Raw genomic sequence first — 25,261 nt, 5'->3', positions numbered from 1 at the left:
ACGCGTGCACACACATCAGCCCCACCCACCTGCTGTGGAATCGCCCGATGTCCCGCACGTTGCGGAAGATGACTGCTTTCTGGCTGGCCACGGCGGGCGGCACGTGGGGGCACTGCTCCAGGTGCTGCATGTGGTGGCTCTGCAGGAACTGCAGCTCCTCCACAAAGGCCTGCTCTGAGCTCAGCAGCTCCTGGACCACGGCACTGGGCAGGGGGCAGCCATGAGGGGAGACCCAGGCACTCCAGCCACGGCTGCCCCCCTACACGAGGACGTGGGGCCACAAGCTCTGTGGACTCTGACCCCATCGCTGCTAAACAGGGACACCCTGCTGCCACGGCCTGCAGCTCTCGGCTCGGGGACACCCACGGCCTGCGCCTCTCGGCTCGGGGACGCCCACGGCCTGTGGCTCTTGGCACAGAGACGTCCTGCTGCCATGGCCCACAACTCTCAGCATAGGGCAAGGTGGCCACTCCACCACGAGAAGTCCCCCAGTGGCACAGTCCCTCTGAGCCCTGGGTAGGGGTCAGCTGCAGGGGCCAGGGGTGCACTTGCAGCCTCTCTGATCAGCTCAGCCCCTGCCTGTCCCTGACAGAGGCTCCCACAGACCCCACATCGCAGAGGCCCCACAAAACAAGCCAGACCCCTGACCCCGGCCAGGTTTTCTGAGGGGTGGTCCCACCCAGACACAGGGCTGTCACCTGCCCACGCCGGCCACTCACCTCAGCTTCGTCTTGTACTCAGCTTCTGACATGGCCTCCCTGGGAAATTCAGGGGCCTCGGGGGCCCCCCACTCTGGTGACAGCTGGTGAGACATGGGGATACATCCTGGCGGTCTGAGCTCTGGCCCTGCCCCACGGGGGCTGGGCTGCAGCCTGCCAGTGAGGACAGCGACCCAGGGACCTCCCTCCTCCTCCACCTCCAGCTACCTTGAGCCTCTTGTCCAGGTAGGCAGGCGACACCCAGCCCTGCCTGGAGGGGCTGGATTTGGTGGGCTTGGTGCGCACGAGCCAGCGCAGCGGGTGGGCCGAGTCCAGCACCTCCACGTACTGGCCTTCCCGGAGCGTGATGGCGTCCTGCTCCGCCCCCAGGGGCAGGTAGTCGGCTGTGACCACGTAGATGTCGAAGATCTGACAGGGAGCAGGGGGCCGCTGAGTGGCAGCTCTGGGAGGTGCTGGCCGGGCCCCACGAAACCCTCACCGGCAGTGAGCTCCTCCCCGACCCTTCAACCCTGAGGGGTTGGCACAGCCCCGGGCCCAGCCCCGGGCCCAGCCACGCCCACTGGGGGCCTTGGAACGTGGGAGGCATGAGACACTCTCCAGCATGATGAGTGAGGGACGCTGCAGACGGCAGGTGGCAGCCCCGAGCCCTGGCCTGGGGAGGACCTGGCCATGGCGGCGGCGCCTGTCCCTGGCGCCCCTGCTGTCTGGGGCACCCGAAGCTTCCGCTTCTTGCACCCTCGCTGGTTCACTGCCTTTGGCTTAGATGGGGAGGAAGCAGCCCCTGGGACTCCCTCTCCGTAAGTTCTAGAACAGGCCCACCTGTCTCCACACACCCGGACGGCGAGCCCGGAGGTCAGAGGTCACACAGCCTCTGCGGAGGGTCCCGCCCACCCACCTCACCACGCGAGTCACCGTCTTCCGACTCCGAGGAAGACTCCTGTACACTGGAGGATGGCCGAGACCGGCCGTGCCGGGGGGATGCAGACGGCGTCTTGGACTCCTCATCACTGTCACCTCCGGGTACCTGCAGTTTGGCTGGGTGGACACAAGGGTCATGATGTCCCCACTGCCAGGATGCCCCACGGCCCCCTTCCAGCCAGCGCCCAGGGCTCACCCTGCGTGATCTTGGCCGACACCATCTCCGTGATCTGGGTGGTGAGTCTCCGCAGGAACTCCTCCGTGCCCACTTCAGCAAGGGACAGGTGGCCACCGGCCTCCTCAGCTGCCAGGGTCTCTCCTGGGGGGTGAGCACACCACGGTCAGGTGTCCGATGTCCCTCGGCACCTCACGAGCACTCCCATACCTCAGGTGTGTCCTCAGCACGGGGCTGGGGCAGGGTCTCCCCAAGTGGGGGTGAGGTCATTGAGGGACAAGACTGGAGCAGCAGGAGGCCGCTGCGGGCTGGCAGGATGCAGGGCATGTCTGAGCCGAGGTGCGACCAAGAGGCCAGGAAGAAGAGGCAGGGTCTAGACAGAGGGGATCAGGGCTGGCCAGCACACGAAGGGCACAGCCAAGGGACAGAGGTGGCCGAGGGACCGGGGCAGCCACACAGCCGGAGGGCAAGGGCTGCAGGAGGAACCTGGAGCTGGGGTGTCTCGAAGCCCAGCATCCAGGTGGCACAGCCACTGGACATGCACTCCGTGGTGGGGGACTGGGCTGGCCGGGGCCCCACAGCCTCCCACATCCAGGGGGTCAGAAACGGCCCAATGCCAGAATCAGGATCCATGCGCAGGCAGGGCCGTGTAGACCACAAGGAGGAGCCCCCGGGCCTAGGGCCTTCCCCCACTGCCCCGCCCCAGGCAGCTCCCTGGGCCCCCATCCTGGGGCAGGAGCTCAGGCACCCTGCCCTGCCTATACCCTTCTTCTGTCCAGCAAGCTCAGCCACGTTCCCGGACTCCAGCATCTGTGCTGAGATGGCTTGGGTTGTCCTAAAGGGGACAGCGAGAGCCTGAGTGGCCGGGGTGGATGGCGCCACCTCCCACCCTCCTGCAGGAGCCCCCAACAGGATGAGGGCCTGGGGGCAACAGGCTGGACTCCCACAACTGGGGGGTGCATCCCAGAAGGGCCTGAGGGAGGCCCACTTCACAACAGGGAAACTGAGGCACAGGGCAAAGCCAGGCCTCTCTAGGACAGGCGCCCCTCCCGGCAGCAGGGCCGTCCTGCCCCCAGCTCCCAGCCCTTACTCACCCCTGCAGGAAAGTGGAGATGAGGGTCTCCTTCACCTTCTCCTGCTCCTCCTCCTTGGCCACTGCAGGAGAACCAGGCAGCCATCAAGGCCAGGTCTCAGACCCCACCCGTCCCGTGCCCAGGTCCAAGTCTGAGTCCAGTCCCTGCCTTGATGGCTGGGCTGCCTGGGGCCCTGCACCCCGCCCCTCAGGCGCCCTGAGCAGGGGCTGTGCTCAGCCAACCCCCCACCTCACCGCCAGCTCAAAAGGAGGCTGGGGTCCCCAGACACCCCCAGCCCAGCCTGCCCCACTCACGGCCTGAGACGTGCAGGCTGGCCGAGCAGAGGGCCTGGCCAGCGGCGTTGGTGGCGATGCATGTGTAAGTGCCCTGGTGCTGCCGGCCCACGTCCAGCATGACCAAGCTGTGCCGCTGGGCAGAGCTGGCCACAGTGTAGCCCGGTGTGTCAGGGCCGATCCAGAGCACACCCCTCTCGGCCTCCTCCCTGAGCCAGTGAACCGTGGGGGCTGGGTGTCCTGTGTGAGGAAGGGAGGAGCTGGTCCAGCCCCGCCAGGAGCTGGAAGTCGGAGGTACCCGTGTGGCCAGGATGCAGGACACCCACCTGCTACCTTCACGGAGAAGGTGACGCTGGAATGCCGCTTCACCGTCTTGGGGGTGAACCTCTCCAGGACCCGGGGAGGCACCATCTGCTCAGGCACAGCTGGAAGGGGTGCAGCCAGCAATGACCTCTGGGATAGCCCCCACCTCCCAGGACCTGGGAGACCCGGCCTCTGCACTGAGTGGTCTGTACCCTGTACCTCCACTGTGGCCAGCCCCATGTCCACTCCCATCCCCGCTGCCCACGGTCCACTCATCCTCTCTGCCCGATGGGCCATCTCACCTGACACTGGCTTCTCTTCGGGCTCATCCGGGCCTGAGAGGGACACAGAGTTCAGACACAAGGCTCACACGCCACCTGCCCTTGACCGCACAGAGGAGCCTGGTGGTCCCACCTGCACCCCGACCTGTGAGCCAAGGGTCCTACATCCCAGCCCAAACCTGAAACATGGACTCACACATGACACAAAAGATGCACAGACCAGGTTGGATCTGACGGCTGCCCTACAACCCAGGGACCAGACCCCATCTCCCGGGACCAGATCCCACCTCCGGGGACCAGAACCTACCTCCCAGGACCAGACTCCGACCTCCTGGGACCCGATCCCATCTTCCAGGACCAGACCCTACCTCCCAGGGACCAGATCCAACCTCCCAGGACCAGACTCCGACCTCCCAGGACCAGACCCTACCTCCTGGGGACCAGATCTGATGAGCTCCCCCATCCCACTCTCGACCCCTCAGAGACCCTGTGTTTGTCTCTGTGCACACACCCACGGGGATGTGAGGCAGCCATGGCCTCTCATTTGGAATTAACTTTTAGTGCTCAGCACTTTTTGGGAACAGGAAAGTGTGGACCCCTCTTCCCAGAGCTCCCCAGCATCCTGCCTGTGCAGGTTTGTGTGTCAGGGTTCCCACAGCTGCCTACTGACAGCTACCCGTCCTGGGCTAAGGCCCTGATGGTGCACCCCACACCCGCTCCCCACGGGGCTGACTCCCAGCTACTGGGGTGTGCACATGAGGTTGGCTCCGGGCAGGACGCTCCCTAACAGACACCCGTCCTGGGCTGAAGCCCTGACGGTGCACTCTGGCACCCACTCCCAGCTACTGGGGTGTGCACGTGAGGTTGGCTCCCCAGGGCACCCACCGCGGACCAGCAACCGGGCAGATGAGTAGGCGGCGCCCACAGCATTGCTGATGTAGGCGGAGTACTGTCCGGCATCCTCCCGCGCCACAGAGACGACCTCCAGGGTGTGCAGGGTCTTCTTGTCAGCCATGCGGATATGGGCAGACGCAGTCAGGGGCTGGCCATCTTTGAACCAGTACAGCTTGGGTGCTGGGTAGCCTGGAGCCAGGGGAAGGGAGGGGTCAACACAGGCCACCTGCCAGAGGGCTCTGTGCCCCCCAGATGTGAGGCTGATTAATGCCCAGCCTCCTGCCCCTGGGCAGCAGGCACCATGACCCACTCACCCCCTGCTGGCCAGGGCCTCCTCCCTGTGGTGGCTGGCAGGAGGCAGAGCCCCCACCACTCCCTCTGCTCCTCACCTTTCACCCTGAGCTGGAACTTGGCAAGGCGTGTGCCAGGGGCCACCTGCAGGTCTTTCAGCTCTTCCACCACCTGGGGCAGCTGCCCCTCATCAGACTCTGTCCCCTCCTGCTCCCGGCTGGCAGGAAGAGCGGAGGACAGGGCAGTTATGACGTGGACCAGCCGGGCAGGCAGGGGGAGAGAGCGTTTGCAGGGTAGGGGTCAGGTGTGGAGGTCTCTCGAAGCCCCTGCTGGCTGCACAGAGGGACAGACGCAGACGCCAGGGCCTGAGAAGGCTACAGGGTTTGGATTCTGCTGGCCAGAGCCCACCCTGCTGGCCAGGCCTCTCCAGAAGCCTGGGCCATCAGTCATCTCTCTGCTCCTCACCTGGACAGGTAGCCTTGCGCGCTGAAGTACGAGGAGGTCTCTGTGGCATCGGCCGCAGTGTCGTAGTCTGTGCTCGTGACTGCAGAGACAAGAGCGCAGCTGGAGCACGGCCTGGCCCCCACCCCAGGACGGCCGGGCCTGCGAGGGTCTCACACACGGCCTGCCCGGGAGGCCCAGAGGGACCCTCCCACAGCCCATCGCTGGGAAACAGGGCTGGCGCTGCCCTCTGCTGGGGGCCGAAAGCTCGTGAGGGCTCCTGGGGGGTCAGTGCCCACGCTCCCCTCAAGGACAGACAGGGCTGTCTGCTCCGGGACGCTGAGCCTGCTGCCGGCCCCACCACTGCACTTCTCATCTCGGCTGTGTCACGCTGTATAACGCCAGCTCTCTGGACGTCCTGGCGTGGTTCTGACTGCCCAGCGCCCTCCTCGGCCAGTTCCCCACAGCACGCCACCATTCCTGCCTGCTGACGCTGCTGCCGACCTGACTCTCACCCCCAGGAATGGCGTGTTTCCCGTTCCCACAGCTCCAGGGAGACGGGCGCCTGCACCCAGCGGACTCAGCCCTGGCTCCTGATCCAGAATCCCAGCCTACGAGTTACAGCTGCTCCCACCCAGCCCAAACAATGGCAGGATGCACAGCACAGAGGTCCAGGAGGTGAACAGAGGTGCGGGGGCTTGTGGGGACCTGGAGGCGAAGCTGGGGCAGACCTGGGCAAGCCCAGAGGGCTACCTGTCCAGGACCAAAGGTGCTGAGAGACCGGGGCAGCTGGAATTCACCGGACAGAGCCAGAGAGGACGAAGCTCTGATGGCAAGGACCCCTGAGAGGCCTGGGGAGAGCAGAGCACATGTGCACACGGCAGAGCACACGTGCACATGGCCAGAGAGAAGACTTCGTAACTCACGGGCAGTCAGAGGGCCCCTGCTTCAGAGGCGGGAGTCATCAGCCCGCCTGAGCCCACTCCAGACCCACGTGACCAGTCAGAGAAACCACAGGCCGGAAGGCTCTGCCATGGGCCAGACTCCAACCCAGCAGCTGCAGACACCCAAGGGGGCAGGCATGGCCCCTGGCAGGGAAATGCCCAGCCCGAACCACCAGGACCTCACTGGAGAGGGGCTCGGACGGCACTCTGTGTGTCTGCAAAGCAGAGCCAGGGGACACACTTCCTGAAGGCTGCAGCGCAGAACCTGGCACTGACAGTCAACGGGGGACAGCAGAGCCCCAGCAACTGGCCCTTGCAGGCAGCAGGCTGAAGGCACAGCCCAGCAAGCTGAGTGCTTCCAGCGGCCAAAGTCCCCGAACGAGGGGGAGCAGAAAAACACTTGAAGAAACAGCAGCCACAGAAACTCCAGGGTTAACAAAAACCCTAAGCGCAAAGTCCCAGGAAGCTCATGGAATCCACGCAGAAGGAACACAGCAAAGTGTACGGCAGAGCGTTGTCATGGAGCCACTCACGGCCCGGACGGGGACGAAATCCTGAGAACACGCAGACGGCTTCTGCAGAAGCTGACAAATGTTCCCGTGAAAGTCTGGGGACCCTGAGATTCCAGAACCATCCTGAACAAGAACTTGGAGAACAAAACTCCAAAACTCATGGTGCAGCTCCAGTCCCCATGGTGCACAGTGATGCCCGTGGGAATGGACGCAGTCCCTTCAACGAGCCAACCACGTAAGGGACAGGTTTCACAGTTCCCTGGGGAAACAGCCCTTTCCACACGACGGCGCCAGACAGGGGGCCTCCACTTCAAGAAGGAGCACAGTGGATCTCAGATCTAAGCACAGGAGACTCATCCTACACACAACCCCCCGACCTGGGTTGGTGTGGTTTCTCAGACACAAGAGCCAGAGCGCAACGTGAGAACGAGCAGGTGAACCAGGCCGCGCCTGGCAGCTCCCCCACACCCAGCAGTCCCCTGTGGACCCTGGGCCCCAAATGTCCAGACATCACAGCAGCACAGTTCAAACTAGCCAAGCTGAGGGCAGAGGAGCACGCCAGACGGGTGAGTGAATATTCCACGTGCAGCAGAACACCTTAGAGCCACGCCCAGCAATGATATCAGCTATAGAGAGAAATGACATCGTCCATGCAGAGCAAAGGCATCAGCCACACAATGACATCAGCCATGCAATGACATCAGCTATGCAATGACATCACCCAGGCAGGGCAATGACATCATCCACACAGAGCAATGACATCAACCACGCAGGGCAATGACATCAACCATGCAGGGCAATGACATCAACCACGCAGAGCAATGACATCATCCAGGCAGGGCAATGACATCATCCACACAGAGCAATGACATCATCCAGGCAGGGCAATGACATCAACCACGCAGGGCAATGACATCATCCACACAGGGCAATGACATCATCCATGTAGGGCAATGACATCAACCACGCAGGGCAATTGTCGCTCCCCGTCTTCGTGGAGGAACGACACAGGACCCTGCGCTGTTCTTTCGTCTGCTCGGCCCTCCCCGGGTTTGCTGCTGGTTCTTCCCGGGTTGGCTACCGGCCCTTCCACCTCCGTGGAAGGGCGGTTCCCCCTGCCACATTCCCCACTTCCGCGGGGGAGCGGCACACCGCCGGCCGGCTCTCTCGGGGGCTGCACAGGTGTTCCCCTTAGATGTTCCCCTTAGATGTTCCTGGTGCATGCCGTCTCTCTCCTCTATAGTCCTCCTCCGCCAATCCTAACTCAGCTGCCCACACGCCGAGTACGCTGCTCTCCAATCAGGAGCAAGTCCTACAGTTTATTGGCTGAACTGGAGGCAGCTGTGTAGAAGCTGTTTTCTCCTCTCCCAGTGCCATATTGTGGGGGAGCAGATGCATAGAATAAGTCTTAATTCCAGTAACTTAGTCTAGTCTGAGTTGCTCCCCACAGGCAATAGCATCAACCATGCAGGGCAATGACATCAACCATGCAGGGCAATGACATCATCCACGCAGAGCAATGACATCATCCATGCAGAGCAATGACATCAACCACGCAGGGCAATGACATCATCCACACAGAGCAATGACATCAACCATGCAGGGCAATGACATCATCCACGCAGAGCAATGACATCATCCATGCAGGGCAATGACATCAACCACGCAGGGCAATGACATCATCCACGCAGAGCAATGACATCAACCACGCAGGGCAATGACATCATCCACGCAGGGCAATGACATCAACCACGCAGGGCAATGACATCAACCATGCAGGGCAATGACATCAACCATGCAGGGCAATGACATCATCCACGCAGAGCAATGACATCATCCATGCAGAGCAATGACATCAACCACGCAGGGCAATGACATCATCCACGCAGGGCAATGACATCAACCATGCAGGGCAATGACATCAACCATGCAGGGCAATGACATCATCCACGTAGGGCAATGACAGCTGCACAAAGGAATGGCATTGGCTACACAAAGCAATGACATACTGACATGTCACGGAAATATTAAGCTTAGGGGGAGTGGTCAGACACAAACTAAGCTGTTGTCACAGGAACTGTCAAGAACAGGCTCACCCAGACAGGAAGTAGATCAGTAACTTTCAGGGGCTGGGGGAAGGGTGGATGGGGAGTAACTACTAGAGGTTTCGGGGGGGGGGGGCAGTGATGAGAATGTTCTGGAATCAGAGACCCAGAACATTCCATCAGACAGTAGTGACGGATGTAGAACCTCGCGAAGGTACTAGAGACGGTAAATTGTGTGACTACCCACACTTTAGATCCCAGTGGGAAAGACAAGTTATAGACAGAGGAACGATGGGAAGGACGGCAGATTTCTCACTGGGGACAATGTCAATAAGACCATAGCGGACCATCGCTAAGGAAAGAAAACCAGGGGCCGGCGCTGTGGTGTGGTGGGTAAAGCCTCTGCCTGTGGCACTGGCATCTCATATGGGCCCCGGTTCAGTCCTGTCTGCCCCACTTCCATCCAGCTCCCTGCTGATGGCCTGGGGAAGCAGTGGAAGATTGGCCCCTGCACCCACGTGGAAGACCTGGAAGAAGCTCCTGGCTCCTGGCTCCAGATGGGCCCAGCCCTGGCCCTTGCAACTACTTGGAGAGGGAACCAGCAGATGGAAGACCTCTGTCTTTGTCTCTCCCTCTCTTTCTAACTCTGTCTTTCAAATAAATATATAAATCTTTAAAAAAAACAAAGAAAACTGTCTCTCTCTGTCTCTACCTCTGTCTTTCAAAGAAATAAATCTTTTAAAAAGGGGCGGGGGCCGGCGCCGCGGCTCACTAGGCTAACCCTCCGCCTAGCGGCGCTGGCACACCGGGTTCTAGTCCCGGTTGGGGCGCCGGATTCTGTCCCGGTTGCCCTCTTCCAGGCCAGGTCTCTGCTGTGGCCAGGGAGTGCAGTGGAGGATGGCCCAGGTGCTTGGGCCCTGCACCCCATGGGAGACCAGGAAAAGCACCTGGCTCCTGGCTCCTGGCTCCTGCCATCGGATCAGCGCGGTGTGCCGGCCGCAGCGGCCATTGGAGGGTGAACCAACGGCAAAGGAAGACCTTTCTCTCTGTCTCTCTCTCTCACTGTCCACTCTGCCTGTCAAAAAAAAAAAAAAAAAAAAAAAAAAAAGGGGCGGGGGCAGTGCTGTGGCACAGCCTGAAATGCTGGCATCCCATATGGGCGCCGGTTCTAGTCCCGGCTGCTCATCTTCTGATCCAGCTCTCTGCTAGGGTTGGGAAAGCAGTAGAGGATGGCCCAAGTCCTTGGGCCCCTGCACCCACGTGAGAGACCCAGAAGAAGCTCCTGGCTCCTGGCTTCGGATTGGCGCAGCTCTGGCTGTTGCTGCCATCTGGAGAGTGCACCAGCGGATGGAAGATCCCTCCCTCCCTCCCTCCCTCTCTCCCTCTCTCCCTCTCTCTCTCTAACTCTGTCTTTCAAAGAAATAAAACAAATCTTAAAAAAAAAAAAAAAAAAAAAAGAAGAAGAAAGAAAACCGGCCTAGCAAAAAACAGCCTTCAAAAGCAAACGTGAACGGGGAACCTGGGGCTGCGTTCAAACGTGTGAGTGCTGGAACTCCCACACACCGACAGGTGACCCTGGGGCAGGACGGCCACCATGGCCCCTGGCAACAGGAGGGCAGGCGGGGGTCGTGCTGGAGGCCACCGACGCTCTGTTTTGCAGGAGTACCTTTCCTACTCGTGCTGGGATGACCCTGCTTCACACCAGACTTCAAAGCAGCACCGGGGCCCTCGGCCTCCAGTTTCCCACACTGATTCCAGCACAGTCACACAGCCAGGAAGCCTGACGCAACCCAGCAACCTGTTCTGACCCCACAAGCTGCGTGTGAACTATGGGAAAACAGGCCACGTGTCACAGATGGGCTGCGCGTCTCTGAACCCAGCACAGCGTGGGCGGGGGGGGGGGGCGGGGTTGCATTTCATGCGCAGTGTGACCCAGCGCAGCGTGGGGGGGAAGGTGGGGTTGCATTTCGTGTGCAGTGTGACCCAGCACAGTGCGGGGGGGGAAGGTGGGGTTGCATTTCGTGTGCAGTGTGACCCAGCACAGCGTGGGGGGGAAGGTGGGGTTGCATTTCGTGTGCAGTGTGACCCAGCACAGCGTGGGGGGGGCAGGGTTGCATTTAGTGTACAGTGTGACCCAGCGCAGCGTGGGGGGGAAGGTGGGGTTGCATTTAGTGTACAGTGTGACCCAGCGCAGCGTGGGGGGGAAGGTGGGGTTGCATTTCGTGTACAGTGTGACCCAGCGCAGTGGGGGGGGGGAAGGTGGGGTTGCATTTAGTGTACAGTGTGACCCAGCGCAGCGTGGGGGGGAAGGTGGGGTTGCATTTAGTGTACAGTGTGACCCAGCACAGTGGGGGGGGGGAAGGTGGGGTTGCATTTTGTGTACAGTGTGACCCAGCACAGTGGGGGGGGAAGGTGGGGTTGCATTTAGTGTGCAGTGTGACCCAGCACAGCGTGGGGGGGAAGGTGGGGTTGCATTTCATGCGCAGTGTGACCCAGCGTAGCGTGGGGGGGAAGGTGGGGTTGCATTTCGTGTGCAGTGTGACCCAGCACAGCGTGGGGGGGGCAGGGTTGCATTTCATGCGCAGTGTGACCCAGCGCAGCGTGGGGGGGAAGGTGGGGTTGCATTTAGTGTACAGTGTGACCCAGCGCAGCGTGGGGGGGAAGGTGGGGTTGCATTTCATGCGCAGTGTGACCCAGCACAGCGTGGGGGGGAAGGTGGGGTTGCATTTAGTGTACAGTGTGACCCAGCACAGTGGGGGGGGGGGAAGGTGGGGTTGCATTTTGTGTACAGTGTGACCCAGCACAGTGGGGGGGGAAGGTGGGGTTGCATTTAGTGTGCAGTGTGACCCAGCACAGCGTGGGGGGGAAGGTGGGGTTGCATTTCATGCGCAGTGTGACCCAGCACAGTGGGGGGGGCGGGGTTGCATTTCATGCGCAGTGTGACCCAGGTGTCTACAGCTTGTGTCACCACTCCTCCATGAAGCCCATCTCAGCTGGGCCCAGACCGGGCCGCCAGGAAGGGGGTGCATTGAGCCTCTGGGTAGAGGGTTTTCCTTAAAGATTGATTTATCTACGTTGAAAGGCAGAGTTAGAGAGGGCAGGAGGAAAGGGAGAGGGACAGTCTTCCATTTGCTGGTTCACTCCCCAGATGGCCACAGCAGCCAGTACTGGGCTGGTCTGAAGCCAGGAGGCTGGAGCTTCATCCGGTTTTCCCATGTGGAGGGGCCTACATCCCTGGGCAATCTTCCGCTGCCTTTCCCAGGCCACGAGCAGGAAGCTGCGTGGGAAGTGGACAGGACCCAGAACAGGACCCAGCGCCACATGGCACCTGCATCATAGGCAGCGGCTTCCCCTGCTCGGCCACAGTGGAGCCCCAGGGTCTTGGTGTGAGTGAGGGCTCATCTGCAGCACTGTTTGGCCACATGGTGAGCACCTGGCATCTGACACCTGCACAAGCAGAGCAGGGGCAGCCCAGGCCCCTGTGTCCTCCCCTGCCTCTGTGGCCATGGCCACCTCACCAGGGCTCCAGCGCACACACACCCCTCCCAGCCGGAGCCACTGAAGTCCCCTGTGCCTGTGTGCTCCCTCCTAGGCCCACAAATCCTGACCATGCTGGCTTTGAGGTTTCCGGTGCCTTTCGGTCACACGTGGCTTGCACAGGCTCTCGACCCAGCTGCAGCACCCCATTCTCCACGTCTCTCGGGACACCAGGCTCGGCTCACCCAGCTCCCCTCGAGGTCAGGGTCAGGCCCAGCCAGCTTCTCACAGACCTCATCCTGCAGAGCCTTGTCTTCCCTAAAAGCTCACTTCTGCTTACTACGCAATTACTCCTGAGTGAATCTCCGTGTAAGTGTGAGGTCCACTGCTCCAGTACCATTTGTGAAATTCTTCCTCTTGAGATGGCACATCTTCAGTCCACATCTGTGGAGTCCTATCCGTGCCCTGTTTACAGCTCTCACATGTTTGTCAGAAATCAGCGGGATGCACGCGTGTGTTCACCAGCCCAATTCTGTACTCTCCACCGACTCTTGTCAGTCCCCCAGTCGGCGCCACACAGCAAGTCCTGCTCTGAGTATCCCCGCTGTATTCTTGTTTTCCAAAAGTTGCATTAGCTTTCTAGGTTCTGTGTCTTTTCCTGTCCCTTTTGGAATAAGCTCAGCCATGGCTGTGGACAAGACCTTGCTGGGGGCAGGTGTCTGGACAGGAGCCGGGGCTCACTTGGGATGGCCCACGCCTCCTCTGCAGTCCCAGCTACTCCACTTCTCATCCAGCTTCCTGCTGGTGCACACCTGGGGGGCAGCAGGCGATGGCCTGAGTGCTTGGGTCTCTGCCACCCACGAGGGAGACTCAGGCTGTCCTGGCCCTGGCTGTTGCAGGCATTTGGAGAATGAACCAGCAGTTAGAGGATCTGTCTCTCTGCATTTCAAATAAAACGAAGATAATTTTTTAAAAAGTCCTGCCAAGACTTCCACAGAACTGCACTGAGCCTGGTGTCAGTCTGGGGCAGTGGCGAGTGCTCTGTCGAGCTTGATGTGTGCACAGTGTGCTTCTACAGACACAGTCTTCTCTGCATGCTGTTCTCGGCGTGTGGGCCCAGCGTGGCAGGCTTGTATCGTCACTTCACCTGAAGCTGCTGCACCTGCTTCTGTGCCTTACTTGTGGTTTCCACGTGACTACCCTGCCTGCTGCTCCTGGGACCTCGTGGCCCAGACCAGCTCACCCGGGCCAGCCGCATGGCACAGGCTGAACACAGAGGGGCTGGCAGGAGGCAGCTTTCTCTGGCACTGCAGGCTGCTGCCCGGGGCCTGAGGCACACAGCGGGACGTCTCGGGCTGGAAGACACAGCAGCATGTCCCATCCCGCAGCTGACACACGGCCTGATCTGCTCAACCTGTGCATCACAACTCTGCCCTGGGCTGGTTTCCGTGGCCTCCATTCTGTAGACTTGGAGGCTGAGGCACTGAGAGACCAAGTGGCTTGTTCCACGTCTCACAGTTGGTATGCGGCAGAGGCAGGACTGGAGTCCACCTCTGTGGCGCCCGAGCCAGTCACCCACAGCACACGTGCCACCAGCTGGGTGCCCAAGCGTCCCCTCTGTTCCAACACTAACCACCCAGCACTGGGGGAGACCTGGCGAGGGTCCCCAGGGCCCCGAGGTGGCCAGCGACACTCTTGTGCGCACTCACAGGCTCAGGGTGCTGGACCCCTGGGCAAACACAGTGGAGGGGTACTTCCCACACCAGGCAACTCCACAGCTCCCCGAGTACCAGCAACTGAGTCGGTCCTGGCACTGTCCACCTGGAGCCGCTGCCCACAGCACAGGGCCAAGGTCAGTCCCCTAGGACTGTGCAAGTCCCAGCCAGCCTTGCTCTGAACAGGGTTCAGTGTCCCAGGGCTCCTCCTGCTTGGTCACTATGGAGCGAGCTGCAGGCAGAGCTCGGTCCAGCTTGCTCTTTGCAGGAGCACCTGCACGGAAGACGCAGCAAGGCACGAGGGTGGGGCTCCCAGCGTCACATGGTCCCCGCCCTCCATCCCTCCCTGACCAGCAGCCCCCAGGTCCCCCAAGCTCCATGGTTTGCAGGTCTTCACGGAGGCAGGACCAAGGGTTAGCTCTGGCCCACAGCCTTCCGGAGGGTGGGGCTGGGCCGAGAGTTTCAGGCTCCTCATCAAGGCTCGGGCTCTCTGGCAAGCAGCCCCCAACCCTGAAGCCCTCTGGGACCCCTCCCTGACCCCCAAGCCGAGTCCCCTCACTGGAACCGAACACTCTGTTATCAACCACGGAATTCCCAGGTCTTGGCAGCTCCGTGCCAGGAGCCAGAGCCACAGCTCACATGAGGGTCTCAGGGGCCACGATGCCAGTCTCCACTCCTGAGGGGCCTCCCGGCCAGCCTGGCCCTGCCTGCCTGCTGCCCTCCCCACTCCATGAGGTCCACTTGCCAAGCCTGCTGGGCCTTTCCCCAGCCTGGACACCATCAGAGACAAGAGCCCCCCAACCCTACCCAGGGCTCCAGTCCCCGGGGAGTGTGCATCAGGCAGGAGACACTGAGGCCCCAGATCCTAGCTGGTGCCAAGTGTCACAAGTGCTCTCTGCCCCTCCCACCCCCACTTGCCCACCCCGGGTCACCCAGCAGTGCTCTCTGCCCCTCTCACCCCACCTGCCTACCCTGGGTCACCCAGCAGTGCTGTCTGCCCCTCCCACCACAGCAGGTGGGTCACTCACGTTCCACACGCAGCTCGGCCTTGGTGGAGGACACCCCCATGCTGTTCTCTGCCAGGCAGCGGTAGACGCCCATGTCCGCAGGCACCACGGCTGTGATGATGAGCTGGTGGCCACCCTGCTGGTCCTCATTGATCATGTAGTGGTCGTCCTCCTCCAGCAGCTTCCCGTCCTTGAACCAGCGCACGCTGGGCACAGGCTGGCCCCTCACCACGCAGTCGAAGCTCACGGGATAGCCGTCTTGTACTTCCTGGTTCTGCAGCTCCGTCACAAATACCGGGGCTGGGAGGGGTGGGCGGGGCACAGGCGTTAGCCCTAGCTGGCAGTTTGAGGACCCAGCACTCTGGGGCCCGGCGTCTGAGCTGCAGCTGGCCCAGCCCACCTGGCCTCCCCTGTGCTCTGCCCCCATGCGATGCGACCCCATGGCCAGAGTGACAGGGCTGGGGGCTGGGTGCCCAAGAGGAGCTTGGAGGGGTCTGAAGCAAAGAGCGGCTCAACTCTGGGAAGAAGGGGATTCAAGAAAAAACGCCACAGGACACGAATCCCTTCCAGCGTGCCCAGAAGACATGGGGACACAAGTCCAGCTTTGTCGCCGCAGTCAGCACTGCACGGGTCCACAGGGAGCCCTGCGTGCCACACGCCGCATGACCCAAAGTCCCGTCGCAAGAGTATTCACGTGACCGTCTCACACGTGTGGCTGAGTGCAGCTGGTAACAGGCAGGCAGAGCTGGGGTTCAAACCCCGCCCCATGTAACCCTGAAGGCGGGGCCTTTCCCGCCTTGGCGCTGGTCCTCCCGCACTCACCCGTGTCGGCGGGCAGCAGGCCGGGCGCTGGCTCCGGGGGCATGCCAGGGGCAGGGGCTGCCCTACAGACACGCATCTCCACGCTCCGGGGGCCCTGCTCCACCAGGCTGATCTCCACCCTGATGCCCAGCGTGGCAAACGTCTCCCGGAAGCAGGCGACCGCCCGCTCAGCCTCAGCCAGGGCCTCGAAACGGATGCAGACACAGTGCTCGTCCTCTCGGTAGGTCTGCCAGTCGGCAGGCTCCGGCTCTACGGCACCCTCGTCCGCGCTCAGGAAGAGCTCCTCATCCGAGACCTCGGCCGGGCCCTTGGTGCGGAAGAGCCGGTGCAGCCGCCGGGCGGCCCGACGGAAGGCGTCGTCCAGCTCACCCCCCGAGGAGCTCTCGGCCTCACTCTCCGTCCCACTGACCACTACACAGGCGCTGTGGGCCACCTGCCCAAACCTGTTGGTCACCTGACAGGTGTAGCGGCCGGTGTCAGCATGGCCCAGGCCGGTGACCAGCAGAGAGCAGGTGCCGTCCGCCAGCTGGTCGATGTGGTGGTGCCGCCCGTCGGTCAGCTCCACGTCGTCCTTCAGCCACCGGGCCCGCACGTCCGCTTTGCTGGCCACCACGCACTCCAGATGTAAGGTGTCCCCGACCTGTGCCTCTGTGTCCCCAAAGGTGCGGGAGAACACGGGCCCCTCCTGCCGCTTCACCTCTTTCCGGACCTTGTAGCCCTTGAAGGCGGCTTGGATCTTCACGGCCGCCTCGTCCACGCAGGGCCCATGCAGGTCTCCTGGCGGCAGCTGTGCTGCGGGTGGTTGCTGTGGCTGCTCCGGTGGCTTCACAGCGGGAACTGCTGGAGCCCCAACCTGCGGCACCAGGCCTGAAGTCACGGCAGGGTAGGAACCGAGGCCAGGAACGGGGACAGGACTGGTGCAGGGGCACCAGGGGATTGGGCCCCGGCTCCCAGCCTCATTCCAGCATGCCATTCCACCTGCCCCCTAGGGGCAATCCCACTAGCGCCTCCCAGGGCAGGTGCCTGCTGACTTGTGTTGCTGCAGACAGCCAGCCCGCCCCCTTGAAGTCACTGCACATACACAGGGTCACGAGGCAGCACAAGCCAGCAGCAGGCCTTCAGAAAAAGCTGCAGCAGGCAGGTGGGTGTGTGGGCGAATGGGGAATGTGTGAGGGGTAAGTGGCTGAGCGATGGGTGAGTGCACGGATGGTCGCTGAACAGGTAGACAGGCACATGGATGGACAGGTGATGGAGATGGGGAGGCAAGCAGACCAATGGATAAACAGACGGACAGACACAGAAATTGCAGGTGAACAGACAGACGCAAGAAGGGCAGCTCAACGGTGGACGGGTGGATGGCAGATGGTGGATGGTGGGCAGCGGGTGGAGGATGTGGGCAGGTGGGTGATGAATGGTGGATGGGGTGAGTGGATGGACGATGGAGAATGGTGGGTGGTGGATGCGTGGGTGGGTTAGCAGGTGGAAGAATAGCAGACAGATGACAAGCAGACAGGCTGATGGTTAAGACCTGAGGCACCCAGGCCTCTCCTCACAGGCCAAACAGAGGCTCACCTTGCTGGCCAGAGGCGAGACTCCCGGCCTCCCAGCCCTCTTGAGGTAGCTGACCAGGGAAGGGGTGCCTGCTCGGGACTCGTCGTCCGAGCTGGTGTGTGAGAGGTCCGCCTCCCCGGTACGCGCCAGCTCATCAGCTGTGGAGTACTCCTCAGAGAGGTCGGGGGCGGCCTCCTCTGCCTCCAGCCGCAGGTGCTGCACCCGGCCGTCCTCCTCCGGCAGCTCGCTGATGGAGTCCAGGGTGGGCTCCCGGCTCATGCGGCGCTTCCGGGCCAGGGCCTCCCAAAGCAGGTGCAGGTCGCCCTCCTGGGCCGCCTCGGGGGGCAGGCTGGGCTGTGCAGGGGCCTCAGCCCCAGAGTCCTGAGCCAGCACCACTGGGGAGGGCAGAGACCGCGGAGTGAGCCAGAGCAGGGCAGCAGCTCCAGGCCCAGCCGGGCTGCTGAGTGGTGAGAGGCCTGGGCTGCGGCCTTGCTGAACTCCGCCCCACCTGCACCAGGCACAGCCCACACCTCGACCTTTACCAGGGCCAACACCACACACACAGGGCCTACGTTTCTGTCCTGCACAGGTCCCGTGACCTCCAGGACAGGAGGGGATGCTTCAGCCCTTGCTGGCCCTGCCCCTTAGGAAAGAGGCCTAGGTCCGTGGGGCGACTGTGCAGGCTCACAGGGTGTGCAGGGGAGGGGGGTGACAGTGCAGCCTCACAGGGTGTGCAGGGGAGGGGGGTGACGGTGCAGCCTCACAGGGTGTGCAGGGGACGGGGTGATGGTGCAGCCTCACAGGGTGTGCAGGGGAGGGGCTCAGGTCGGCTGAGAGTGCAGATGGAGCTGAGTACACTGAGTACCCAGGCTCTGGGCTCGGGACAGAAAGCTGAGGAGGAAGAGGCCTCCTGCCCGAGGACCCAGGAGGCCAGCAGACCTACCCTGGAAGGCAGCAGCTGTTGGGGGGCTGGGGCCACGGGCAGGGCTGCAGCGGTACTCCCCCTGGTCCTCGGCCCTGAAGTCCTTGATCACCAGCGTCTGCCGCCCACCTCGGGAGACCATCTCAAAGCGCCCGTCGGGCTGGATGCGCTCTGAGCCTCTGTGCCACACCACCTCGCCAGCCTCCGCTGCCATCTCCAGCTCCAGGCAGACATCCTGGCCGACAGCCACCTGGCGGCTCTCGGGAGCCGGGGGATGCACGGGCTCCGGCTCTGCTGGGCACCCGGTTCCGACAGAAGACAGGCCACGTCAGGGCGCGGCCCAGGGTCACCCCAGGCTCCAGCACTGCCCCCCACCAAGGGGCAGCCTCAAGAGCAGTAACTCACCCAGACAGACGGTCTGAGGCAGGTGCACGGGCTCCCCCGTGCCCGCCGGACCCACAGCAGCCACACGGAAGCGGTAGGCCTCCCCAGGACGCAGGCCATCCACCACGCACTCGGGCCCAGGCACCAGCTCATGGCACAAGCGCCACTGACCAGTGGCTCCCTGCTTCATCTCTACACGGTAGCCACAGAGACCAGCACCACCATCGCTTGTGGGAGCTGCCCAGGACAGCGTCACAGAGTGACCACTGCGCCCCACCACCTCCGCGTCCTCGGGGGGGTCAGGGAGGCCTGCAGGGAAGAAGAGTCCGTCAGCACCAGGACCCCCAGCCCGTGTGCCCCTGGGCCAAGGTAAGCTGCCAGAGCCCCTGACGGCCTAGGGACACAGCCCTGCTCTTCCCTGCCCCAGGGCTGGGCTTGGATCTGCACCGGCAGAGAGAAGGGGGCACGTGGAGGGAGCATCCAGGGTGATGGATTCACACAGGCAGAGCCACCTAAGATATGGGGGCCACCATGGACTTGTGGCAGCACAGATCCACACAGGGGCATGGCCGCGCATGCCCCGATCCCAGCTGGGGCCCCGCCAGCAGCTCACCCAGCACAGTGAGCCGTGCAGAGGCCAGGGCATCGCGGGCAGCAAAGGTGACCTCCCCGGCATGGTGTGGCTGGGCGTGGCGCAGCAGCAGGGCATGGTGGCTGCCGTCAGCAGTGACCATCCAGTCAGGGTCATCTGGCTGCACAGCAGCCCCGTTGACGTACCAGCTCGCCTCGCTCACGGGCACGGCCTCGCTGAGCGTACAGCTGAAGCAGGCCTGCGCCCCGGCCAGCACCGCCGAGTCCCGCGGGTGCTCCAGGACCTCCAGGCGCCAGCCTGCAGGGTGGGGCAGGGGAGGGCGGGGTTTGAGTGTGGGGGTGGGGCTGGGAGCAGGCGGGGCACGAGTGAGGATTGGCAGGGCACAGCATGAGTACAAGGGTTGGTCGAGGGGCAGGGCGTGAGTGTGGGGCGGGGCGATGGGCGGGGCAGGGGCGGAGTATGAGTGCAGGGGAGGGTTTGGGGGTGGGGCAGGGTGTGAGTACCGGGACAGGACTGGGGGCGGGGCATGAGTGCAAGGGTGGGGTGAGGGCTCCAGGAGGGGCCCAGCAGTCATGGTCACCTCTGACAGTGAGAAACGCAGAGGTCACCACATCCCCGGCCAGGAAGGTCACCCGGCAGCTGTCCTGAGGCCGCAGGTTCTTGAGCAGCAGCAGGTGCCGCAGGCCGTTCTCAAAGTAGACCACTTCGGCGCGTTCCGAGCTATGCACAGGCTCATCGTCCAGCAACCAGGTCTGGGCAGCCACCTCAGGCCGGGACAGCTGGCACTCGAACAGCGCCTCACCACCCTCGGGGGCCTCCACGTTCTCCAGGCCCCGCACCACCGTGTTCCTGGCTGCGGAGAGAGGGCGGCTCAGGGCGCGCTGGCGCCTGCAGGGCTCCCAACCTCCGTCCACTGGATGACAGAGCAGAGGACGCCCCCAGCGGCTGCATGGTGGGCAGCGTCCCAGCAGAGCCTCCCCTGAGCGCCTTGGGCACCCGGCCCGACCCACCCCGTGGGGCCCTGTATCAGCCTCTGGCTCCTGACCCCTGAGGAGCAACAGCCCCGTCACAGGTGATGGGAGCCCACCCACTGCCGGCCCCCCAGGAACAGGGCTCCCAGGATGCTCTGCTCGCCTCGCAGGCCACGGCCCCTCCCTGGCTCGCTGTCTCAAGTCCACCTGCACCAGCCCAGTGACTGGCCACGTGCTTCTCCTGGAAGCCACCTCCCCAGCCTGTCCCCACCGGCCGCCGCTGCCCGCCAGGCGGCCTCACCTTGCACTTGAAGCAGGGCCACCACACGGGTGCCCGCGGCCTCACAAGAATAGATGCCACTGTCACAGGGCAAGGCCGGCCTGAAGGTCAGCCTGGCCACCGTCCAGTCCTGCTCTATGACGACACGGTGCCCATCCGCGCACACCTCCCGCGCGTCCATCTTCCACGTGGCCTGCACGGGCCGCGAGTATTGGCAGAGGAGTTCGGCTGAGCCACCCTCCTCCACCACCAGGTCCTGCATGGCACTGACCACCTCCACCGCAGGATCTGCCAACGCCGGACACGCGTCAGCCGCGGGCACGGCCACCACGCCCGCCCCCCTGCCATTGGCAATAGCGGCTGCAGTGGCTAGAAGCATAGCAGTGGCTGCCTGGCACCCCGGGGCCCTTGCACACAGCACTCTCTGCCTTGGTGTCTGTCCAGGATGGGGGCCCCCTGGTAGCCTGTGCCCACCCCACTGGCCATACCAGGAACACATACATACACCCCTCCCTGCTTGAGAGCCACCCAGGGAAATCCTCCTTGGCAAACGACTGCCACCCTGGGACCTGACCGAGGCTTCCACGTTTTCTGAGTGTGCAGGAGAAGCCCTATGCAGGGGCAAAACCACGAGGAGGGTGAGCAGGTGCTCGCAGTTCCTGTCCCAGCCCACAGGGCGGGACGGCTTCTCCAGGCATCCAGGAAAGCCCACTCCCACCGCAAGTGATGGAGGGAGCCCTGCACAGCAGGAGGACACGGAGTCAGCCTGCAGCTGACCTGCTTGGAGACAGACAGGAGCTCCTCGGCCAAACCCTTGCTGACGCCCTAGCTGATGGGTGCCCACAAGTGGCACCCAGGCTGGGAGCCTCTGGGAAGCATGCGGGGGCAGCACAGGCAGAGGCACGAGCGTGGGGCGTCCCCGCCAGCCAATACCTTTGACCAACAACTTGGCTGTGGAGACCAGGGGCCCCGCACGGAAGGTGACGGTGCCCGAGTCGGCCACCCCCAGGTCTGACAGCGTGAGGGAGTGACAGGTCCCATCATGCACAGCGATGGTGCTCTGGGGGCTGTCCTGCAGCAGGGTCCCATCCAGCCACCAGCGGGCATCTGGCCCACCCGCACGAGACACCTCGCAGGAGAACGTGGCCACCTCCCCCGCGAAGACATCCACGTTCTGCAGGCCACGCACCAGGCGCAGCTCAGCCTCTGTGGGAGAGGGCAGGAAGGAGGGTGGCTGGGCACTCTGGGGGCTGCTGATACAGGGGCCACCCTGGGAGCTACCAATATGGAGGCCACTGATATAGGGGCCACCCTAAGATCTACCAATACAGGGACCACAAATGTGGGGGCCACTGATATGAGGCCAGCCTGGGATCTACCAATATGGAGACTACTGATTGGGGGCCATCCTGGGATATACTGATATGGGGGCATGGTACAATAACAGACCTGGCTTTGTTCCTGGCGCCACAGCCCTCCCCCAAACCCCAAATACTAGCAGTGCCTTGGATGGCACCTGCATTCGTGCTGAGGAGGTAGTGGTCTGGTCAGCACAAAGACGAAGCAATTAGAGACTTCAGCCCACGGGGAGAGGGGGGGCTGGACACAAGGCTCTGGAAAGATCAAGAGCAAGGAGCAGCAAGGGCAGCTGGGGGCACACGTGGAGAAGGCACAGGGCCCCCTCCCGCCTGCGTATCTCTCCCACCTGCTACCTCTAAGGAGTATGGGACTGAGCTTGGCCCCTGGAATCTGACTCCGGCACCAGCCGTCTCTGCGGGCAGTTGCTGGGGCTGTAGGGACACCTCACCCTCTGGTCACATGGGGCCTGCAATGGGAGGGCATGGTGGTCGTGCTCCACGTGTCAGCATGGATGTGTCACAACAGGCCGGCTGCAGCCGAGCAACAGCCCCAGACCAGCAGAGCTCACCTGGTCACAGAACTCAGGGGCCCCTGCAGCGAGTCCTGGGAAAGGGGCTCAGCCCTGTGCCCCACGCACCCAGAGCACAGCTGGAAGCCACTGACGGGCACCTGCACTATGCTCAGAAGTGGATAAGCCCAAGCCTGTGGTGGGTGCCTCATCTGACCCAGAGGGGGTCAGGAAGAGAGGCCGAGGCTCTCTAAGCATGGGGGTCAGCTTCAGAAGCAAGGCTCCATCCCTGAGGGTGTGAAATTGACCCCGCTCCTGTTACCACAAGGTGCTGTGTCCAGGTGGCCCCTGGAGGCCTCAGGTCGGGGGCTCCAGGACCCTAAAGCTGGGTGGCAGCGGCGCCCTGCCCATCACACAGGGGCCCACGCACAGCTGTGGCTTCTGGCTGCTCTGTGCTCTCAGCTCAGTCCACCCATGGACACTCAGGACAGGCACAGCAGATGGGGGGCTGACAGCATTCCTGTAACACCACTGCCCATACAGCCAGAGAAGGCAGACCAGCAGCTTCCAGCCCCTGCTCTGCTGCTGGGACCCAGGTAAGGGGAACCCCATCCTGGGCACCTCCACAGTTGGCAGACTTGAGATGCCTCCATCTCATGGGGCAGGTAGGAATTCCACGCTGAGATCAGCAGGATAGAGGTGCCCACCTCAACAGGCTCCCCACTGGGAGCCTCTTCACACACCCTCAAGGGCACCATCAGTACCCGGTACCAGCCCCCAAAGTGCGCAACTGCCCACGATGCTCCACCAGCTCCTCTCTCACCTCCAGCACCACTGCCTACCCATGTGAGCCCACCACTCCACCTGCCTGGACACCCATTCACACACCCATGTCTGGGGCCTCCCCTAAGACCACCGCCAGGCCGCTCATCCAGGCTGGGGATGCCTGGCCTAGTGAGGGCCAAGGTACAGCCCATGTGTCCACACCACTCACACAGGTGTGCATCCTATGGATACATCAAGTTCTTCCTGCTATGCCATGGTTTGGGACACCAGTGAGATTCCCTTTGGTCACCCAACTAGAGGGCGTGGGTACTTGGTCCCACAGGCCACAGAACTGGCCACGTCTGTCTACCCCTAAAGTCTCAGGGGAGAGGGCCTGGGATCCAGAACACACTCTGTCTCCACATCCAGCTCCCCAAAAAGGGTGGGAACTCACGAGAACACAGCTACATGGGGCCCATGCTGGAGTTTGGCATCTGACTGAGTAGGAACTTAGGGTCAATGTTGAATGAGTGGGTGGTGCATGCTAGATGCTAGATGGATGATGGATGGCAAATGAGAGAACAGACTGATGGATGCATGGATAGATAGTGAACGGGTTAACGAATGGATAAATGGATAGGTAGTGAATAGGTTAGCAGGTGGCGAATGGATGGATGGATGGAGAATGATGGGTAAGTAGTGGACAGGTTAGTGGGTGGATGGACAGATGGATGATTATAGGTGGCAGATGAATGGATGGATGGGTAGTGGATAGGCTAATGGATGGATGGATAGATGGATAGATAACTGAAGATGGATGCATGGGTGGGGAATGGATGGATGGGTAGTAGATAGGTTAGTATACTGATGGCAGACGGATGGATGGACAGAGAATGGATGGATGGGTAGTGGATAGGTTAATGGATAGATGAACAGATGGGTGACTGACGGGTGGCAGATGGATGGATGGGTGGACAGTTGAGTGATTGACAGATGATGGATAGAAAATGGATGGATGGGTGGAGGATAGATTAATGGATGGGTGGACAGATGGATGACTGACAGGTGGCAGATGGATGTGGACAGATGGGTGATTGACAGATGATGGATGTAGAGAATGGATGAATGGGTAGTGAGTAGGCTAATGAATATATGGACAGATGGATGATTGACAGGTAGTGGATGGATGGATAGGTAGAGAATGGATGGATGGGTGATAGGTTAATGGGTAGACAGATGGATGATTGACAGGTGGCGGATGGATGGATGGGTGGCGGATGGATGGATGGGTGGAGGACAAATGGATGACTGACACGTGGTGGATGGATGGATGGGTGGTGGATAGGTTAATGGATGGATGCACAGATGGGTGACTGACATATGATGGATAGAGAATGGGTGGATGGGTGGTGGACAGGTTAATGGGTGGACAGATGGATGACTGACGTGGCGGATGGATGGATGGATGGATGATGGACAGGTTAATGGGTGGACTGACAGATGAGTGACAGGCGGCGGATGGATGGGTGGAGAATGGATGGATAGGTGATAGGTTAATGGGCAGACGGACAGATGGCTGACTGACAGGTGGCAGATGAATGGACAGGTGGAGAGTGGGTAGTGAGTGAACACATACTAGAAGGATGGAAGAGAGATGGTGAAGTCAGGAAGACCCAGGCCCATGGACAGCTGAGCTCCCCCGTTCCCCCTGCAGCCAGTCCCACCCTGGACAGGAACCCCTCATACAGCCGAGAGTTTGCCATGAGGCCCTCCCCACTCCCAGAGGCCTCTCATCCATGGCAGTAGTGACCACGGGCTGGAGGACTGGCCACCAAGGTAAGATAACTGCTACAGTCTCGGGTCTCTGCCCCTGCCCTCCGTGGTGGCCAGTGTGGAACCAGGAAACAGGCAGAGGTGTGTTGCCTGGGAAGGTGCTGCCCACCTGTGACCTTCAGCTGGGCTTCGGAGCTGCAGGAGCCCATGTGGAAACTGACGGTCCCAGCATCCTCAGCGGTCACC

The 25,261-nt window shown here is 62.1% G+C and overlaps 1 protein-coding gene across 18 annotated transcripts in view; it reads right to left on the bottom strand.

Moving 5' to 3' along the window:
• OBSCN (obscurin, cytoskeletal calmodulin and titin-interacting RhoGEF) overlaps positions 1–25,261 on the bottom strand; it is a 115,058-nt gene that overhangs the window by 24,973 nt on the left and 64,824 nt on the right. For 11 of the 18 annotated variants that reach the window (XM_089334667.1, XM_089334673.1, XM_089334672.1 and 8 more), the window contains 23 exons: positions 25,185–25,260; positions 21,544–21,816; positions 20,632–20,898; positions 19,940–20,212; positions 19,381–19,656; positions 18,789–19,076; positions 18,405–18,677; positions 17,483–17,856; positions 15,911–16,763; positions 15,110–15,388; positions 5,413–5,491; positions 5,046–5,164; positions 4,648–4,845; positions 3,784–3,816; positions 3,505–3,603; positions 3,200–3,418; positions 2,907–2,967; positions 2,577–2,647; positions 1,834–1,956; positions 1,615–1,754; positions 927–1,127; positions 720–802; positions 30–203 (listed from right to left, as the gene is read on the bottom strand). In XM_089334667.1, coding sequence (XP_089190793.1) covers positions 30–203; positions 720–802; positions 927–1,127; positions 1,615–1,754; positions 1,834–1,956; positions 2,577–2,647; positions 2,907–2,967; positions 3,200–3,418; positions 3,505–3,603; positions 3,784–3,816; positions 4,648–4,845; positions 5,046–5,164; positions 5,413–5,491; positions 15,110–15,388; positions 15,911–16,763; positions 17,483–17,856; positions 18,405–18,677; positions 18,789–19,076; positions 19,381–19,656; positions 19,940–20,212; positions 20,632–20,898; positions 21,544–21,816; positions 25,185–25,260 — 4,832 coding nt within the window. The other 7 variants (XM_089334678.1, XM_089334681.1, XM_089334684.1 and 4 more) reach the window with 4 other exon arrangements.

Source organism: Oryctolagus cuniculus, chromosome 6 (genome assembly GCF_051225735.1).
Source record: "Oryctolagus cuniculus isolate XC-2025 breed Fujian yellow rabbit chromosome 6, ASM5122573v1, whole genome shotgun sequence".
In the NCBI taxonomy this organism is placed as follows: Eukaryota; Metazoa; Chordata; class Mammalia; order Lagomorpha; family Leporidae; genus Oryctolagus; species Oryctolagus cuniculus.
This window is presented reverse-complemented; position numbering and strand designations above follow the sequence as displayed.